The sequence below is a fragment of the Oncorhynchus mykiss genome, chromosome 10 (genome assembly GCF_057628025.1).
Source record: "Oncorhynchus mykiss isolate SJ-2025 chromosome 10, ASM5762802v1, whole genome shotgun sequence".
In the NCBI taxonomy this organism is placed as follows: Eukaryota; Metazoa; Chordata; class Actinopteri; order Salmoniformes; family Salmonidae; genus Oncorhynchus; species Oncorhynchus mykiss.
The window spans coordinates 59,096,949-59,118,452 of NC_143031.1; the positions used below are offsets into that span (position 1 = coordinate 59,096,949).

At 47.0% G+C, this 21,504-nt stretch overlaps 1 protein-coding gene across 1 annotated transcript in view; it reads left to right on the forward strand.

Annotated features, from left to right (window-relative positions):
- Positions 1-15,781, forward strand: part of LOC149980094 (cell adhesion molecule CEACAM1-like) — a 37,897-nt gene extending 22,116 nt beyond the window's left edge. Inside the window, exons 4-6 of the mRNA XM_090187220.1 lie at positions 14,614-14,745; positions 14,930-14,997; positions 15,332-15,781. Coding sequence (XP_090043346.1) covers positions 14,614-14,745; positions 14,930-14,997; positions 15,332-15,436 — 305 coding nt within the window. The 3' untranslated portion in view covers positions 15,437-15,781. The remainder of the gene's footprint in view (positions 1-14,613; positions 14,746-14,929; positions 14,998-15,331) is intronic.
- The last annotated feature ends 5,723 nt before the right edge of the window (positions 15,782-21,504 follow it).

Below are 21,504 nucleotides of genomic sequence, written 5' to 3' on the forward strand. Positions count from 1 at the left end.
CGGAGGGGACGCTGGACTCGGCGAACTGAGATGAGAACAGCGGAGGCTGGTACCCGAGGCTACTCTGAAAAGGAGATAGCCCGGTTGCAGACGAAGGAAGCGAGTTGTGGGCGTATTCTGCCCAGGGGAGCTGTTCTGACCAAGACGCAGGGTTGCGAAAAGAAAGACTGCGTAAGATGCGACCAATAGTCTGATTGGCCCGTTCTGCTTGACCGTTAGACTGGGGGTGAAAGCCGGAAGAGAGACTGACGGAAGCCCCAATCAAACGACAAAACTCCCTCCAAAATTGAGACGTGAATTGCGGACCTCTGTCCGAAACGACGTCTGACGGAAGGCCATGAATTCTGAAAACATTCTCGATGATGATTTGTGCCGTCTCTTTAGCAGAAGGAAGCTTAGCAAGGGGAATGAAATGAGCCGCCTTAGAGAACCTATCGACAACCGTAAGAATAACAGTCTTCCCCGCTGACGAAGGCAGTCCGGTGACAAAATCTAAGGCGATGTGAGACCACGGTCGAGAGGGAATGGGAAGCGGCCTGAGACGGCCGGCAGGAGGGGAGTTACCGGACTTAGTCTGCGCGCAGACCGAACAAGCAGCCACGAAACGACGCGTGTCATGCTCCCGGGTGGGCCACCAAAAACGCTGGCGAATGGAAGCAAGCGTACCCCGAACGCCAGGGTGGCCGGCTAACTTGGCAGAGTGAGCCCACTGAAGAACGGCCAGACGAGTAGGAACGGGAACGAAAAGAAGGTTCCTAGGACAAGCGCGCGGCGACGGAGTGTGAGTGAGCGCTTGCTTTACCTGCCTCTCAATTCCCCAGACAGTCAACCCGACAACACGCCCCTCAGGGAGAATCCCCTCGGGGTCAGTGGAGGCTACTGAAGAACTGAAGAGACGAGATAAAGCATCAGGCTTGGTGTTCTTAGAGCCCGGACGATAAGAAATCACGAACTCGAAACGAGCGAAAAACAGCGCCCAACGCGCCTGACGCGCATTAAGACGTTTGGCAGAACGGATGTACTCAAGGTTCCTATGGTCAGTCCAAACGACAAAAGGAACGGTCGCCCCCTCCAACCACTGTCGCCATTCGCCTAGGGCTAACCGGATGGCGAGCAGTTCGCGGTTTCCCACATCATAGTTACGTTCCGACGGGGACATGCGATGAGAAAAATACGCGCATGGGTGGACCTTGTCGTCAGAGAGGGAGCGCTGAGAAAGAATGGCTCCCACGCCCACCTCTGACGCGTCAACCTCGACAACGAACTGTCTAGAGACGTCAGGTGTAACAAGGATAGGAGCGGATGTAAAACGATTCTTGAGGAGATCAAAAGCTCCCTGGGCGGAAACGGACCACTTAAAGCACGTCTTGACAGAAGTAAGGGCTGTGAGAGGAGCTGCCACCTGACCGAAATTACGGATGAAACGACGATAGAAGTTCGCGAAGCCGAGAAAGCGCTGCAGCTCGACGCGTGACTTAGGAGCGGGCCAATCAATGACAGCTTGGACCTTAGCGGGATCCATCTTAATGCCTTCAGTGGAAATAACAGAACCGAGAAATGTGACGGAGGAGGCATGAAAAGTGCACTTCTCAGCCTTCACAAAAAGACAATTCTCTAAAAGGCGCTGGAGGACACGTCGAACGTGCTGAAGATGAATCTGGAGTGACGGTGAAAAAATCAGGATATCGTCAAGGTAAACGAAAACAAAGATGTTCAGCATGTCTCTCAGGACATCATTGACTAATGCCTGAAAGACAGCTGGAGCGTTAGCGAGGCCGAAAGGAAGAACCCGGTATTCAAAGTGCCCTAACGGAGTGTTAAACGCCGTCTTCCACTCGTCCCCCTCCCTGATGCGCACGAGATGGTAAGCGTTACGAAGGTCCAACTTAGTGAAAAACCTGGCTCCCTGCAGGATCTCGAAGGCTGAAGACATAAGAGGAAGCGGATAACGATTCTTAACTGTTATGTCATTCAGCCCTCGATAATCTATGCAGGGGCGCAGAGACCCGTCCTTCTTCTTGACAAAAAAAAACCCCGCTCCGGCGGGAGAGGAGGAGGGGACTATGGTACCGGAGTCAAGAGCTACAGACAAATAATCCTCGAGAGCCTTACGTTCGGGGGCCGACAGAGAGTATAGTCTACCCCGGGGGGGAGTGGTTCCCGGAAGGAGATCAATACTACAATCATACGACCGGTGTGGAGGAAGAGAGGTGGCCCTGGACCGACTGAACACCGTGCGCAGATCGTGATATTCCTCCGGCACCCCTGTCAAATCACCAGGCTCCTCCTGTGAAGAAGAGACAGAGGAAACAGGAGGGATAGCAGACATTAAACATTTCACATGACAAGAGACGTTCCAGGAGAGGATAGAATTACTAGACCAATTAATGGAAGGATTATGACAAACTAGCCAGGGATGGCCCAAAACAACAGGTGTAAAAGGTGAACGAAAAATCAAAAAAGAAATGGTTTCGCTATGATTACCAGAAACAGTGAGGGTTAAAGGTAGCGTCTCACGCTGAATCCTGGGGAGAGGACTACCATCCAGGGCGAACAAGGCAGTGGACTCCCTTAACTGTCTGAGAGGAATGTCATGTTCCCGAGCCCAGGTCTCGTCCATAAAACAGCCCTCCGCCCCAGAGTCTATTAAGGCACTGCAGGAAGCTGACGAACCGGTCCAGCGTAGATGGACCGACAAGGTAGTGCAGGATCTTGAAGGAGAGACAGGAGTAGTAGCGCTCACCAGTAGCCCTCCGCTTACTGATGAGCTCTGGCTTTTACTGGACATGAAGTGACAAAATGACCAGCAGAACCGCAATAGAGACAGAGGCGGTTGGTGATTCTCCGTTCCCTCTCCTTAGTCGAGATGCGGATACCTCCCAGCTGCATAGGCTCAGCTCCCGAGCCGGCAGAGGAAGATGGTAGTGATGCGGAGAGGGGGGCAACGGAGAACGCGAGCTCCTTTCCACGAGCTCGGTGACGAAGATCAACCCGTCGCTCAATGCGAATAGCGAGTTCAATCAAGGAATCCACGCTGGAAGGAACCTCCCGGGAGAGAATCTCATCCTTTACCTCTGCGCGGAGACCCTCCAGAAGACGAGCGAGCAAAGCCGGCTCGTTCCAGCCACTGGAGGCAGCAAGAGTGCGAAACTCAATAGAGTAGTCTGTTATGGATCGATTGCCTTGACATAGGGAAGACAGGACCCTGGAAGCCTCCTCCCCAAAAACAGATCGATCAAAAACCCGTATCATCTCCTCCTTAAAGTCCTGATACTGGTTAGTACACTCAGCCCTTGCCTCCCAGATTGCCGTGCCCCACTCACGAGCCCGTCCAGTAAGGAGAGATATGACGTAGGCGACACGAGCAGTGCTCCTGGCGTAAGTGTTGGGCTGGAGAGAAAACACAATATCACACTGGGTGAGGAACGAGCGGCATTCAGTGGGCTCCCCAGAGTAACACGGCGGGTTATTGATTCTGGGCTCCGGAGATTCGAAAGCCCTGGAAGTGGCCGGTGGATCGAGGCGGAGATGGTGAACCTGTTCTGTGAGGTTGGAGACTTGGGTGGCCAGGGTCTCAACGGCATGTCGAGCAGCAGACAATTCCTGCTCGTGTCTGCCTAGCATCGCTCCCTGGATCTCGACGGCTGAGTGGAGAGGATCCGAAGTCGCTGGGTCCATTCTTGGTCGGATTCTTCTGTTAAGGTGAGTGAATGAGGACCCAAAAGCGAACTAACTTAAACAGAGCTTCTTTAATAACAAAACATAGGTAGGCTCAGATAGACCGGCAGATTCCGACAGGACAGGACAAGGTTACAGCAAACATGACGATAGTCTGGCTCAGGCATGAAACACAAACAAACAAACAAGAATCCGACAAGGACAGGAGCAGAAACAGAGAGAGATATAGGGACCTAATCAGAGGGAAAAAGGGAACAGGTGGGGAACGGGGTGAATGGGTAGTTAGAGGAGACAAGGGACAGCTGGGGGAAAGCGGGGGAGAAAAGGTAACCTGACACGACCAGCAGAGGGAGACAGGGTGAAGGGAAAGGACAGAGACAAGACAACATGACAGTGATAGTCTCAGAGGTCCGTTAAAAGTGCAGAGAGCATCATGAAGAACAAGGAACACACCAGGCAGGTCCGAGATACTGTTGTGAAGAAGTTTAAAGACGGATTTGGATACAAAAATATTTCCCAAGCTTTAAACATCCCAAGGAGCACTGTGCAAGCGATAATATTGAAATGGAAGGAGTATCCGACCACTGCAAATCTACCAAGACCTGGCCATCCCTCTAAACTTTCAGCTCATACAAGGAGAAGACTGATCAGAGATGCAGCCAAGAGGCCCATGATCACTCTGGATAAACTGCAGAGATCTACAGCTGAGGTGGGAGACTCTGTCCATAGGACAACAATCAGTCGTATATTGCACAAATCTGGCCTTTATGGAAGAGTGGCAAGAAGAAAGACATTTCTTAAAGATATCCATAAAAAGTGTTGTTTAAAGTTTGCCACAAGCCACCTGGGAGACACACCAAACATGTGGAAGAAGGTGCTCTGGTCAGATGAAACCAAAATTGAACTTTTGGCAACAATGCAAAACGTTATGTTTGGCGTAAAAGCAACACAGCTGAACACACCATCCCCACTGTCAAACATGGTGGTGGCAGCATCATGGTTTGGGCCTGCTTTTCTTCAGCAGGGACAGGGAAGATGTCATGTACTGTCATGTTGTGTCTTGTCTCTGTCCTTTCCCTTCACCCTGTCTCCCTCTGCTGGTCGTTGTTAGGTTACCTATCTCCCCCGCTTTCCCCCAGCTGTTCCTTGTCTCCTCTTGACTACCTCGTCACCCCTTCTCCCACCTGTTCCCCTTTTCCCTCTGATTAGTCCCCTATATCTCTCTCTGTTTTTGTTCCTGTCCTTGTCGGATTCTTGTTTGTTGTGTTTCATGCCTGAACCAGACTGTCGTCATGTTTGCTGTAACCTTGTCTTGTCCTGTCGGAATCTGCCGGTCCGTCTGAGCCTACCTATGTTTGGTAATTAAAGAAGCTCTGTTTAAGTTAATTCGCTTTTGGGTCCTCATTCACGCACCGTAACAGAAGAATCCGACCAAGAATGGACCCAGCGACTTCGGATCCTCTCCACTCAGCCGTCGGGATCCAGGGAGCGATGCTAGGCAGACACGAGCAGGAAGTGTCTGCTGCTCGACATGCCGTTGAGACCCTGGCCACCCAAGTCTCCAACCTCACAGAACAGGTTCACCATCTCCGCCTCGATCCACCGGCCACTTCCAGGGCTTTCGAATCTCCGGAGCCCAGAATCAATAACCCGCCGTGTTACTCTGGGGAGCCCACTGAATGCCGCTCGTTCCTCACCCAGTGTGATATTGTGTTTTCTCTCCAGCCCAACACTTACTCCAGGAGCACTGCTCGTGTCGCCTACGTCATATCTCTCCTTATTGGACGGGCTCGTGAGTGGGGCACGGCAATCTGGGAGGCAAGGGCTGAGTGTACTAACCAGTATCAGGACTTTAAGGAGGAGATGATACGGGTTTTTGATCGATCTGTTTTTGGGGAGGAGGCTTCCAGGGCCCTGTCTTCCCTATGTCAAGGCAATCGATCCATAACAGACTACTCTATTGAGTTTCGCACTCTTGCTGTCTCCAGTGGCTGGAACGAGCCGGCCTTGCTCGCTCGTCTTCTGGAGGGTCTCCGCGCAGAGGTAAAGGATGAGATTCTCTCCCGGGAGGTTCCTTCCAGCGTGGATTCCTTGATTGAACTCGCTATTCGCATTGAGCGACGGGTTGATCTTCGTCACCGAGCTCGTGGAAAGGAGCTCGCGCTCTCCGTCGCCCCCCTCTCCGCATCACTACCATCTTCCTCTGCCGGCTCGGGTGCTGAGCCCATGCAGCTGGGAGGTATCCGCATCTCGACTAAGGAGAGGGAACGGAGAATCACCAACCGCCTCTGTCTCTATTGCGGTTCCGCTGGTCATTTTGTCACTTCATGTCCAGTAAAAGGCCAGAGCTCGTCAGTAAGCGGAGGGCTACTGGTGAGCGCTACTACTCCTGTCTCTCCTTCAAGATCCTGCACTACCTTGTCGGTCCATCTACGCTGGACCGGTTCGTCAGCTTCCTGCAGTGCCTTAATAGACTCTGGGGCGGAGGGCTGTTTTATGGACGAGACCTGGGCTCGGGAACATGACATTCCTCTCAGACAGTTAAAGGAGCCCACGGCCTTGTTCGCCCTGGATGGTAGTCCTCTCCCCAGGATTCAGCGTGAGACGCTACCTTTAACCCTCACTGTTTCTGGTAATCATAGTGAAACCATTTCTTTTTTAATTTTTCGTTCACCTTTTACACCTGTTGTTTTGGGCCATCCCTGGCTAGTTTGTCATAATCCTTCCATTAATTGGTCTAGTAATTCTATCCTCTCCTGGAACGTCTCTTGTCATGTGAAATGTTTAATGTCTGCTATCCCTCCTGTTTCCTCTGTCTCTTCTTCACAGGAGGAGCCTGGTGATTTGACAGGGGTGCCGGAGGAATATCACGATCTGCGCACGGTGTTCAGTCGGTCCAGGGCCACCTCTCTTCCTCCACACCGGTCGTATGATTGTAGTATTGATCTCCTTCCGGGAACCACCCCCCCCCCGGGGTAGACTATACTCTCTGTCGGCTCCCGAACGTAAGGCTCTCGAAGATTATTTGTCTGTAGCTCTTGACGCCGGTACCATAGTCCCCTCCTCCTCTCCCGCCGGAGCGGGGTTTTTTTTGTCAAGAAGAAGGACGGGTCTCTGCGCCCCTGCATAGATTATCGAGGGCTGAATGACATAACAGTGAAGAATCGTTATCCGCTTCCTCTTATGTCTTCAGCCTTCGAGATCCTGCAGGGAGCCAGGTTTTTCACTAAGTTGGACCTTCGTAACGCTTACCATCTCGTGCGCATCAGGGAGGGGGACGAGTGGAAGACGGCGTTTAACACTCCGTTAGGGCACTTTGAATACCGGGTTCTTCCTTTCGGCCTCGCTAACGCTCCAGCTGTCTTTCAGGCATTAGTCAATGATGTCCTGAGAGACATGCTGAACATCTTTGTTTTCGTTTACCTTGACGATATCCTGATTTTTTCACCGTCACTCCAGATTCATGTTCAGCACGTTCGACGTGTCCTCCAGCGCCTTTTAGAGAATTGTCTTTTTGTGAAGGCTGAGAAGTGCACTTTTCATGCCTCCTCCGTCACATTTCTCGGTTCTGTTATTTCCGCTGAAGGCATTAAGATGGATCCCGCTAAGGTCCAAGCTGTCATTGATTGGCCCGTCCCTAAGTCACGCGTCGAGCTGCAGCGCTTTCTCGGCTTCGCGAACTTCTATCGTCGTTTCATCCGTAATTTCGGTCAGGTGGCAGCTCCTCTCACAGCCCTTACTTCTGTCAAGACGTGCTTTAAGTGGTCCGTTTCCGCCCAGGGAGCTTTTGATCTCCTCAAGAATCGTTTTACATCCGCTCCTATCCTTGTTACACCTGACGTCTCTAGACAGTTCGTTGTCGAGGTTGACGCGTCAGAGGTGGGCGTGGGAGCCATTCTTTCTCAGCGCTCCCTCTCTGACGACAAGGTCCACCCATGCGCGTATTTTTCTCATCGCCTGTCGCCGTCGGAACGTAACTATGATGTGGGTAACCGCGAACTGCTCGCCATCCGGTTAGCCCTAGGCGAATGGCGACAGTGGTTGGAGGGGGCGACCGTTCCTTTTGTCGTTTGGACTGACCATAGGAACCTTGAGTACATCCGTTCTGCCAAACGACTTAATGCGCGTCAGGCGCGTTGGGCGCTGTTTTTCGCTCGTTTCGAGTTCGTGATTTCTTATCGTCCGGGCTCTAAGAACACCAAGCCTGATGCTTTGTCTCGTCTCTTCAGTTCTTCAGTAGCCTCCACTGACCCCGAGGGGATTCTCCCTGAGGGGCGTGTTGTCGGGTTGACTGTCTGGGGAATTGAGAGGCAGGTAAAACAAGCGCTCACTCACACTCCGTCGCCGCGCGCTTGTCCTAGGAACCTTCTTTTCGTTCCCGTTCCTACTCGTCTGGCCGTTCTTCAGTGGGCTCACTCTGCCAAGTTAGCCGGCCACCCTGGCGTTCGGGGTACGCTTGCTTCCATTCGCCAGCGTTTTTGGTGGCCCACCCGGGAGCATGACACGCGTCGTTTCGTGGCTGCTTGTTCGGTCTGCGCGCAGACTAAGTCCGGTAACTCTCCTCCTGCCAGCCGTCTCAGGCCGCTTCCCATTCCCTCTCGACCGTGGTCTCACATCGCCTTAGATTTTGTCACCGGACTGCCTTCGTCAGCGGGGAAGACTGTTATTCTTACGGTTGTCGATAGGTTCTCTAAGGCGGCTCATTTCATTCCCCTTGCTAAGCTTCCTTCTGCTAAAGAGACGGCACAAATCATCATCGAGAATGTTTTCAGAATTCATGGCCTTCCGTCAGACGTCGTTTCGGACAGAGGTCCGCAATTCACGTCTCAATTTTGGAGGGAGTTTTGCCGTTTGATTGGGGCTTCCGTCAGTCTCTCTTCCGGCTTTCACCCCCAGTCTAACGGTCAAGCAGAACGGGCCAATCAGACTATTGGTCGCATCTTACGCAGTCTTTCTTTTCGCAACCCTGCGTCTTGGTCAGAACAGCTCCCCTGGGCAGAATACGCCCACAACTCGCTTCCTTCGTCTGCGACCGGGCTATCTCCTTTTCAGAGTAGCCTCGGGTACCAGCCTCCGCTGTTCTCATCTCAGTTCACCGAGTCCAGCGTCCCCTCCGCTCAGGCTTTTGTCCAACGTTGCGAGCGCACCTGGAAGAGGGTCAGGTCTGCACTTTGCCGTTATAGGACGCAGACTGTGAGGGCTGCTAATAAGCGTAGAACTAAGAGTCCTAGATATTGTCGCGGTCAGAGAGTTTGGCTCTCCACTCAGAACCTTCCCCTTAAGACGGCTTCTCGCAAGTTGACCCCGCGGTTCATTGGTCCGTTCCGTATTTCTCGGGTCATTAATCCTGTCGCAGTTCGACTTCTTCTTCCGCGATACCTTCGTCGCGTCCACCCGGTCTTCCATGTCTCCTGCATCAAGCCCGTCCTTCGCGCCCCCGCTCGTCTTCCCCCCCCCCCCCATCCTTGTCGAGGGCGCACCCATCTACAGGGTCCGTAGAATTTTGGACATGCGTCCTCGGGGCCGTGGTCACCAGTACCTCGTAGATTGGGAGGGGTACGGTCCTGAGGAGAGGAGTTGGGTTCCCTCTCGGGACGTGCTGGACCGTGCGCTGATCGAGGATTTCCTCCGTTGCCGCCAGGTTTCCTCCTCGAGTGCGCCAGGAGGCGCTCGGTGAGTGGGGGGGTACTGTCATGTACTGTCATGTTGTGTCTTGTCTCTGTCCTTTCCCTTCACCCTGTCTCCCTCTGCTGGTCGTTGTTAGGTTACCTTTTCTCCCCCGCTTTCCCCCAGCTGTTCCTTGTCTCCTCTTGACTACCTCGTCACCCCTTCTCCCACCTGTTCCCCTTTTCCCTCTGATTAGTCCCCTATATCTCTCTCTGTTTTTGTTCCTGTCCTTGTCGGATTCTTGTTTGTTGTGTTTCATGCCTGAACCAGACTGTCGTCATGTTTGCTGTAACCTTGTCTTGTCCTGTCGGAATCTGCCGGTCCGTCTGAGCCTACCTATGTTTGGTAATTAAAGAAGCTCTGTTTAAGTTAATTCGCTTTTGGGTCCTCATTCACGCACCGTAACAGAAGATGGTTAAAATTGATGGGAAGATGGATGGAGCCAAATACAGGACCATTCTGGAAGAAAACCTGATGGAGTCTGCAAAAGACCTGAGACTGGGACGGAGATTTGTCTTCCAACAAGACAATGATGCAAAACATAAAGCAAAATCTACAATGGAATGGTTAAAAAAATAAACATATCCAGGTGTTAGAATGGCCAAGTCAAAGTCCAGACCTGAATCCAATCGAGAATCTGTGGAAAGAACTGAAAACTGCTGTTCACAAATGCTCTCCATCCAACCTCACTGAGCTTGAGCTGTTTTGCAAGGAGGAATGGGAAAAAATGTCAGTCTCTTGATGTGCAAAACTGATAGAGACATACCCCAAGCGACTTACAGCTGTAATCGCAGCAAAAGGTGGCGCTACAAAGTATTAACTTAAGGGGGCTGAATAATTTTGCACGCCCAATTTTTCAGTTTTTGATTTGTTAAAAAAGTTTGAAATATCCAATAAATGTCGTTCCACGTCATGATTGTGTCCCACTTGTTGTTGATTCTTCACAAAAAAATACAGTTTTATATCTTTATGTTTGAAGCCTGAAATGTGGCAAAAGGTCGCAAAGTTCAAGGGGGCCGAATACTTTCGCAAGGCACTGTATATAGCATATCTATGAGGGTGTTTAAGAGAGAACTAACCAAATAACATGCAAAACAGTCTGAATTTTTATTTTTTAAACAAAATCGATCATATTAATAGAAATAATAACAGCACAATATTATAGATTCATGGTCATATTTGAAAGTCCTAGCAAGGCTATAAGCATGTCAGCCCAGCTTGCTCAGTTCATTGGATCCAAGTGTCTGAAAAAAATAGAAAATGTGAAAAAAGACCTATAAATATTGCAAGACCAGTTCTATGTCCATTACATCTGCCTATCGGCAGAGAGACATACAGTATTTCATGCAGTCCTCATTATATCCTGTTATATTCCGACAAAACGGAAGAAAGAAAGAAAAGGGAACACATTTCAACAGCCGTTAATGACTGCCAGTAAAAATTCATCTTACACATCACACTACCCATGAAGGGATACATATGTTTAACTTAGTCAACCATGACACAGCCATGGCACGATAGCAGACTACGTACTGTCCAATTGACCAATTTGACACCCTGATTGAAGGAACAACTTCAAAAGCAGCACCAGCTGGTGTTCAGTCTGTTTATAGTAACACAAAGTAAAAACAAAAATCAACAACAACTGATTGTACCAGGATATGAACACTGATGATTTTGCTGTGTAGCCATGTGCGACATGCATGTGGAGTTACAAGCCTGAGTGGCAGATGGAAGATAAATATCCAACGCTGTACTACTAATGAAGCCTGAGCTGGAGCTGGTTAGCTTTAGAAAGCCCTGAGTAGATCTAGCTTGCTTCGTAGGATCCCCCTCTGGAGACCCTCGGGTTCTCTGTAGTTGTGATGGTAATGTAAAAACAATGCAAAGATCTCAATCTAAAAATACTTTGCGCTCAAACAAGATCAGATGCTTCCTTAAAATGTGACAATTTGGAATGTGAGAAAGGTACAACATTTTCTTTTATATGAGTAATAGTTTAATTTGATTAAATTATATGCTATTTTTTTATGAAAAGAATACTGCATATTTTCTTAACACTGAGCCATAACATATTGTATTAATGTGCAGTAAAACAGTAAAATCATTGTGCAATTTCTACATCCTTACTATCTGGGTTTCACTTAATATGCTAGATGGTTCCTTTACTTTTCATCAGATGTGTTTAGCTCCAGTCCTTCAGGTCCACAGTGCATGCTGACTTCCGTCTTTATTTTGAATCAAAGACTGATTTCTATCTCAGAAGCTAGGGGTGTAATCAATAGTCCGAACCGAGGGGGGGGTGGAAGAAAAGTTTTGCCCCCACAGCAGATGGCTATATTAGTACGCTAATACAAGAATATTAATAAGTCCCAGTGCACTACTTTTGTGAAAATTTTTATTCCGATTTTTCAGGGGGTGCTGCACCCTACTTCCCGTGGCTATGAGTGAATTACACCCCAAGTTTGTGCACTATCTAGGCAATAAGTAACATGAATTTATCAATTAAGTGCCAGGAGAAACCACCAGGAGCATGAGACAGCAGCACCTGAGTTGTGCACCACTACACTGTTATAGAAAAGAAACCGATAATGTGATAAGTTCTTTCTAACTAGGGCTCCTAAGTGGCACAGCGGTCTAAGGCACTGCATCTCAGTGCTAGAGGCATCACGACAGAAACCCGGGTTCGGGTTTAGGTTGTATCACAACCGGCCGTGATAGGGAGTCCCATAAGGTGGCGCACAATTCACCCAGCATCTTCCGGGTTGTTCGGTGTAGGCCATCATTGTAAATAAGAATTTGTTCTTAACTGACTTAGATAAAATATTTTAAAATGATTATTAAAAAATATGTATCTATAGAAAAAAAATGACACTTTTGTGGGTCTTGTGGAAAAATTAAAAGGTGTTTTATGTATTTTTTCTGGATATACTTTACAATGTTTATGCTGTATTAAAAGTAATTGATGCATTGTTACATTATCACTTGAGAATTTAGTACATACAGTTGTCCTGACTTTACTAACATTAATCTGAAGACTGTTATTTATCTAATTAACTAACTATGTTTAATTTTTACCAGATTAAATTAATCAGGTAACAATTAACTCATTAGGATCTGGGGCACCACGGGAGCAGTTCTTTAAAAAGAGTTACCATCTCCCAAATTAAACTCTGAAAGATCTTTACCTATCACATCTATAAACAGTCAACTTATTAATCATAAGCTCTTATATCACCATTCTGAACAGTCATAACCTTTTACCTGCAAAAACCCAAACCTTACTTATGTGGTCAAAGTACCACACAAATTTGTTTAATTATTTATTTACTATCTAATTAAATGGGAACACAGGACAAACACACACTACACTGATTTATTGGAGACTTGATACACTGAAAACCGGTCCTGTAACGGTTTTCTTTAGGTGAAGTAGAGGCGGACCAAAATGCAGCGTGGTGGTTATTCATGTTTTTAATAAAGACAACTATACATGAAATAACTAACAAAACAAGAAATGTGAAAACTCAAAACAGCCCTATCTGGTGCAAACACAGAGACAGGAACAATCACCCACGAAAGACTCAAAGAATATGGCTGCCTAAATATGGTTCCCAATCAGAGACAACTATAAACACCTGCCTCTGATTGAGAACCACTCTAGACAGCCATAGACTATGCTAGATAACCCTACTAAGCCACAAACCCAATACCTAACAAAACCCCGGGACAAAACACACCACATACAAAAACCCATGTCACACCCTGGCCTGACCAAAATAATAAAGAAAACACAAAATACTAAGACCAGGGCGTGACAGGTCCCTAGAGGAATGACAACAACATGAATGCTTGTTAATGAAGAGATTGAGGGAGAGAGACACTTAACATTGCCACATTCTAATACTACTCTCACCTACACTAACCATCTATTTTGCACACGAACCGCCACCCGCTTTGAACAAGAAATCATTAAATGTACTTATGTGAAGTGCCTGGGTTCGCCTGGGATATCTCGGTGAACGGGGCAGCCTTGGGAAGGGTGTTGTGCCTTTTCGCGGCACGCTTGTAAGGCCCTGATTGTCCGAAATGGTTCAAATAACTCTTCTCCTGTTGGCCTTCTTCGTAATTGTCCAGTATCCGGTGACTTGTGTAATCCTGAACAGATTTTCCTTCAAATTCCTCTTGAAGATGCTTCTTTGAAGATAGACTAGCCACCCCAGTGGGGTGATGAGAGCAGCGTAATCCAGTGGTTTGAGCAGAACAACAGGATGGGCTTACTTAAATTCGCTTTCGAAGATACTTTACTTAGGACAGATAATCAGCCATAGCAGTGATTGTGAGTTTATCATCTCCACCTTGTGTTGAGATTCAAAGTTCAAACCATTTTAATTGCGGAGCTGCAGCTTCATGCTTTTTCTAGTCCAATTTATGATATTGCATAACACATAATTTATACATTTTGCTCGAAAGGGGCGGTTCCGGGCCAGCTGACACACTCTCTGACCTCACTTCGAGGTGGGGATCACTCACTGTACAAAGTTATGGAAAACAATGATCTCCTATAGCTTCTCAAATCCATCCCTCTCTCAACAAAAACACTTCAATCATTTTTCATAATACATGCACAACCGATAGTATGAAAACTTCAGCTCTATATTGTGGATACTTTCTAAGTTACTGTATTTTCTTTATAACTTTTTTAATGACATCACAAAATAACAAACAAAATGACATTAGTGTTCTATAGACCTCTGATCACTTCTGAAGTTCTACGTTTGAAATATTGTTCCAGTATTTGCTTTTGAATGTATTATAGTTTCAGCGGCAAAAGATCTGTTGAGACAAAGCACTTTCCTTTGGTGAATTTGGAGATTACAGGCCTGGATCTTCTCCCTTGACTTACAACAGGTTGTGAGTGTCTATCCCCACTATAGTTCTTTCCTCCCCCATCTACGGGTGAAAGGGGGTCTGATTGAAGTTACTCATTGCAAACCTGATCTGACCTATTTGGATTCAGTCATGACGCAGTACATTCTTTGCAATGCATCATAAAATATTTGAAAGCATTATGCATGGGAAAAAATTACCACCGTTTCAGGAGTTTTCCAACACCGTAAAAATGGTGACAGAATAGTTGCATGTTTTGAAAAGCTTTATTTTAACATTTTCACCCCTTTTACTCAACATTGTAATGTTTGAGCTCAGTGTGTGAGATAGATGAATTGACCCTGATGCAAAGATTGTGTGTTTTTGTGTTGATGTTAGGTCCCACTGTACCTTCTTCAATCACTAAACGGACATATATACTGTCTGGGGTTCTGATTACTGTTGTTTTGATGGCACTCGTTGGGCTAATAGTTTGGATATACTGGAGAAAAAAACAACTAAAAGACAAAGGTTAGTATGATACAATATTCTTCCTGCATCTCTTGAGTTGATATGGTGAATTTCTTTGATACTGATTTGATGCAAAAATACAATATTCATCAAGCTGTTGATGAAAAAGCAGGCTTCTATGGATGTAGCTGTGGATATTATCAATAGAAGAGTAACATTGTCGTTGTTCTATGTTCTCATGCAGATGGTACTGATATAATCTACGTAGATGTCGTCCAACTATCACAGAATACACCTACATCACAACAATCGGTGAGATCGAAGTGTTGGTATATGTATTTATGTTTAGTGCATGTAGCCTACACTAAGTGAATGGAATAAGGTATGCTTGTAGGACTACAGTATGTCTCTCCTTTTTATCTTCTCTCTTACTCTATAGACTCTCGGACACACACACACACACACATACACACTTTATAAAATGAGGAATCACATTGTCCAGAAAAGACCAGACCTGACACAAAGTGAAACGGAACTGGAACTCTCACAGAAATGTGTAATTTCAGTTAGTATTATACGTAGATGTTTTTGCTTTGTCTCTGTGCTATACGTGTTAAAGTAATTAACCAGTATGTTCTTTTTTCAGCGAGGACATGATTGTGCAGATGCCTCCGAGAGGGTTGAAGAAACAGTTTACTCAGGTGTTAGCATTAGACAAGCCACTGAAGATGACCATAGTCATTGTTCATAATATTGCCTTATTAGGTCTATGGCATTTCATTACTCAAAACTGTCCATTACGGTCCTGAATGCTTAGCAAGTGACAGAAGTCAATTGCATTGGTGCTTTACTGTAACTGAAGCTGCAATCAGTATTATTGAGCTTCAGTTTCTTTTTACTATTTACTTGTGACTATTTATTTATTGTAATACATTTTTGGACACAACAGTTCCTGGCTTTTCAGAACAACTCGGTCTGTGCTTCGGGTATAAGCCTCATTTAACCATCCTGATCTTGTGTTTGCAAGATCAGGATGATTATATGAGGTTAGTGTAGGCCTGCTTCTTCACATTATTAAATATAACGTCTGGTATTAGCTTACAAGTTGTTTGTTTAAGAAATCAAGTGGTTGGGTTGGCAAAGCAAGCATACTGGGTAAGTTCTTCCCAACTGAACTAGATTTCACAACTTCATTGGTTGTTCTATGATAGTTGTCAAACACATAGCCTACTGCAGTTTACACGTATGCATTTTGTTCCAGCTCAACATGAATTAATGAATCATGGTTCTTTTGACTCAAGACCATCATAAGTATTTTCCGTTTGTTAGTGCTTTGCTGGAACAAAGGCCTGCCTACTCTGCCTCTCTCTGGACTAGGTTTGGCCATACCTATTACAACCAGTGCTGACGTGTCATTACCTCCATCTGTATTATCATTGACTACACCCACAAAAGTATATTGTAGAGATTTGCACATTATTGTGTAATCAGGCTCGTTCAACCCCAAATCCTAGAACAGATTTCCAGAACAGATTAACAATGTTTTGGCCAAAAGAGAATTACCATTTTCCCAATGTTATGATCTGTTTGTGATTAAGCAGAGTGATGCTAGACTTCAAATGTACTGCAGACATGTGATTCTTTACTAATTAGGGACCGTTCGAAGTTTACTGGTGTGTGGTCCAAAATAAGGAAGGGTTGTCTAACTTATTTTTTTCATTGGGAGGGTTGTGTGCCCAGGGGGGTTGGTGATGCTTTTATTGTGGAGGACGGTCTTGTGGTAATGGCTGGAGCGGAATTGGTGGAATGTTATCAAAAACATCAAACACATGTGTTGTGTTTTTGGCTATGCCAGATTAAGTGCTATGACATGCTATTCTATAAAATCCGTAATTAATATATTAAATGTAATTAACTAGAAAGTCGGGGCACGACAAAATATTTTTTATAGAGCTGTTTACCGATAAAATGAGCTGATGGTGAAGTAGACAAACGTGGTATTCATATCACAAAATACAGTGGGGCAAAAAAGTATTTAGTCAGCCACCAATTGTGCAAGTTCTCCCACTTAAAAAGGAGAGAGGCCTGTAATTTTCATTATAGGTACACTTCAACTATGACAGGCAAAATGAGAAAAAAAATCGTAGGAAATCGTAGGAAAAATTGTAGGATTTTTAATGAATTTATTTGCAAATTATGGTGGAAAATAAGTATTTGGTCAAGAACAAAAGTTTCTCAATACTTTGTTATATACCCTTTGTTGGTAATGACAGAGGTCAAACGTTTTCTGTAAGTCTTCACAAGGTTTTCACACACTGTTGCTGGTATTTTGGCCCATTCCTCCATGCAGATCTCCTCTAGAGCAGTGATGTTTTGGGTCTGTTGCTGGGCAATACGGACTTTCAACTCCCTCCAAAGATTTTCTATGGGGTTGAGATCTGGAGACTGGCTAGGCCACTCCAGGACCTTGAAATGCTTCTTACGAAGCCACTCCTTCGTTGCCCGGGCGGTGTGTTTGGGATCATTGTCATGCTGAAAGACCCAGCCACGTTTCATATTCAATGCCGTTGCTGATGGAAGGAGGTTTTACCTCAAAATCTCACGATACATGGCCCCATTCATTCTTTTTTTACACGGATCAGTCGTCCTGGTCCCTTTGCAGAAAAACAGGTGTTTCCACCCCCATGCTTCACAGTATGTATGGTGTTATTTGGATGCAACTCAGCATTATTTGTCCTCCAAACACGACGAGTTGAAAAAAGTTATATTTTGGTTTCATCTGACCATATGACATTCTCCCAATCCTCTTCTGGATCATCCAAATGCTCTCTAGCAAACTTCAGACGGGCCTGGACATGTACTGGCTTAAGCAGGGGGACACGTCTGGCATTGCAGGATTTGAGTCCCTGGCGGCGTAGTGTTACTGATGGTAGGCTTTGTTACTTTGGTCCCAGCTCTCTGCAGGTCATTCACTAGGTCCCCCCGTGTGGTTCTGGGATTTTTGCTCACCGTTCTTGTGATCATTTTGACCCCACGGGGTGAGATCTTGCGTGGAGCCCCAGATCGAGGGAGATTATCAGTGGTCTTGTATGTCTTCCATTTCCTAATAATTGCTCCCACAGTTGATTTCTTCAAACCAAGCTGCTTACCTATTGCAGATTCAGTCTTCGCAGCCTGGTGCAGGTCTACAATTTTGTTTCTGGTGTTCTTTGACAGTTCTTTGGTCTTGGCCATAGTGGAGTTTGGAGTGTGACTGTTTGAGGTTGTGGACAGGTGTCTTTTATACTGATAAGTTCAAACAGTGCCATTAATACAGGTAATGAGTGGAGGACAGAGGAGCCTCTTAAAGAAGAAGTTACAGGTCTGTGAGAGCCAGAAATCTTGCTTGTTTGTAGGTGACCAAATACTTATTTTCCACCATAATTTGCAAATAAATTCATAAATTATACAACGTGATTTTCTGGAGAAAAAAAATCTAATTTTGTCTGTAATAGTTGAAGTGTACCTATGATGAAAATTACAGGCCTTTCTAATCTTTTTAAGTGGGAGAACTTGCACAATTGGTGGCTGACTAAATACTGTTTTGCCCCACTGTATATAAATACAAGAAAACTTGTAAAAATAGACAAGATCCTTGTAATGCCCGGGGTGTAGTGGAGGAAGAAGTCAGGCGCAGGAAACAGAGAGTTCAGAGTAGCGATACTTTTTTATTCACCACACCGTTGAAAACGACGCCACTCAAACAAATGCCCCAAAACAGGGGAACTAAACAGTCCAGAACAACACACGTACACACAAAACCGTGACTTACAGGTGTGCACAAAAGTACACAGAAAACAATCCCGCGGGCCGGCTGGATAATAAAGCCCAACCAATTAACCTAACTAAACACAGGTGTAACTAATAAACAGACAAGGGGGGGAAAAAGTATCAGTGGCAGCTAGTAGGCCGGTGACGACGGAGGAGGGACCTCCGGCACCTCACCGTCCTGCAGGGGACCAGCTACCACCGGCCTGAGGAGAGTCACATGAAACGAGGGGTTAATACGGTAATAGGAAGGGAGTTGTAATCGATAACACACCTCGTTTATCCTCCTCAGGACTTTGAAGGGCCCTACACACTGCGGACCCAGTTTCCGGCAGGGCAAGCGGAGGGGTAGGTTTCGGGTCGAGAGCCAGACCCTGTCCCCCGCTACACTGTGGTGGCGGTCAGCACTCCTCTTCTGCCGTCCACTGGCTTGTTTGAGGGATTCCTGGACGGCCCTCCAGGTCTCCTTGGAGCGCTGCACCCACTCCTCCAACGCAGGAGCCTCGGTCTGACTCGAATGCCAAGGTGTCAGGACCGGCTGGTAGCCCAACACACACTGGAACGGAGATAGGTTTGTCGAGGAGTGACGGAGTGAGTTTTGAGCCAACTCCGGCCATGGGACGTACCTAGACCACTCGCTGGGCCGGTCCTGGCAATACGACCGCAGAAACCTACCCACCTCCTGGTTCACCCCCAGACGCTCCATGAACGCCCTCCATACCCGGGACGTGAACTGGGGACCCCGATCAGAGACGATTTCCTCCGGCACTATGGGGTGACGTGGGTGAATAACGCCTCCGCAGTCTGTAGGGCTGTAGGGAGACCGGAGGAGGAGACGGCAGGACTTAGAAAACCGATCCACAATCAACAAAACCATAGTGTTCCCCTGAGACGGGGGGAGATCGGTCAGGAAATCTACTGATAGGTGAGACCATGGCCGTTGTGGAACGGGGAGGGGTTGTAACTTCCCTCTAGGAAGGTGCCTTGGAGCCTTACTTGGGCGCACACCGAACAGGAAGATAAACCCTAACGTCCCTAGCCAAGGTGGGCCACCAATACTTCCCCCGGAGGCCCCGCACTGTCCTCGCCACCCCAGGATGACCCGAGGAGGGTATGGTGTGAGCCCACCAAATCAGTTGGTCCCGAACACTAAGCGGCACATACTTACGCCCAGCCGGACACTGAGGAGGCGCAGGCTCCGCCCGTAACGCCCGTTCGATGTCCGAGTCCACCTCCCATACCACTGGTGCCATCAGCCTCGAGGCGGGAAGGATGGTAGGTAGGCTCGTTGGACCGATCCTTCGTGTCATAAAGACGGGACAGTGCGTCAGCCTTTTTATTTTTATTTATTTTTTATTTCACCTTTATTTAACCAGGTAGGCTAGTTGAGAACAAGTTCTCATTTGCAACTGCGACCGGGCCAGGATAAGGCATAGCAGTGTGAACAAACAACACAGAGTTACACATGGAGTAAACAATAAACAAGTCAATAACACAGTAGAAAAAAGGGGAGTCTATATATACATTGTGTGCAAAAGGCATGAGAAGGTAGGCAAATAATTACAATTATGCAGATTAACACTGGAGTGATAAATGATCAGATGGTTATGTACAGGTAGAGATATTGGTGTGCAAAAGAGTAGAAAAATAAAAATAAATAAATAAAAACAGTATGGGGATGAGGTAGGTGAAAATGGGTGGGCTATTTACCAATAGACTATGTACAGCTGCAGCGATCGGTTAGCTGCTCAGATAGCAGATGTTTGAAGTTGGTGAGGGAGATAAAAGTCTCCAACTTCAGCGATTTTTGCAATTCGTTCCAGTCACAGGCAGCAGAGAACTGGAACGAAAGGCGGCCAAATGAGGTGTTGGCTTTAGGGATGATCAGTGAGATACACCTGCTGGAGCGCGTGCTACAGATGGGTGTTGCCATCGTAACCAGTGAACTGAGATAAGGCGGAGCTTTACCTAGCATGGACTTGTAGATGACCTGGAGCCAGTGGGTCTGGCGACGAATATGTAGCGAGGGCCAGCCGACTAGAGCATACAAGTCGCAGTGGTGGGTGGTATAAGGTGCTTTAGTGACAAAACGGATGGCACTGTGATAAACTGCATCCAGTTTGCTGAGTAGAGTGTTGGAAGCAATTTTGTAGATGACGTCGCCGAAGTCGAGGATCGGTAGGATAGTCAGTTTTACTAGGGTAAGTTTGGCGGCGTGAGTGAAGGAGGCTTTGTTGCGGAATAGAAAGCCGACTCTTGATTTGATTTTCGATTGGAGATGTTTGATATGGGTCTGGAAGGAGAGTTTAGAGTCTAGCCAGACACCTAGGTACTTATAGATGTCCACATATTCAAGGTCGGAACCATCCAGGGTGGTGATGCTGGTCAGGCGTGCGGGTGCAGGCAGCGAACGGTTGAAAAGCATGCATTTGGTTTTACTAGCGTTTAAGAGCAGTTGGAGGCCACGGAAGGAGTGCTGTATGGCATTGAAGCTCGTTTGGAGGTTAGATAGCACAGTGTCCAAGGACGGGCCGGAAGTATATAGAATGGTGTCGTCTGCGTAGAGGTGGATCAGGGAATCGCCCGCAGCATGAGAAACATCATTGATATATACAGAGAAAAGAGTCGGCCCGAGAATTGAACCCTGTGGCACCCCCATAGAGACTGCCAGAGGACCGGACAGCATGCCCTCCGATTTGACACACTGAACTCTGTCTGCAAAGTAATTGGTGAACCAGGCAAGGCAGTCATCCGAAAAACCGAGGCTACTGAGTCTGCCGATAAGAATACGGTGATTGACAGAGTCGAAAGCCTTGGCAAGGTCTATGAAGACGGCTGCACAGTACTGTCTTTTATCGATGGCGGTTATGATATCGTTTAGTACCTTGAGCGTGGCTGAGGTACACCCGTGACCGGCTCGGAAACCAGATTGCACAGCGGCGAAGGTACGGTGGGATTCAAGATGGTCAGTGACCTGTTTGTTGACTTGGCTTTCGAAGACCTTAGATAGGC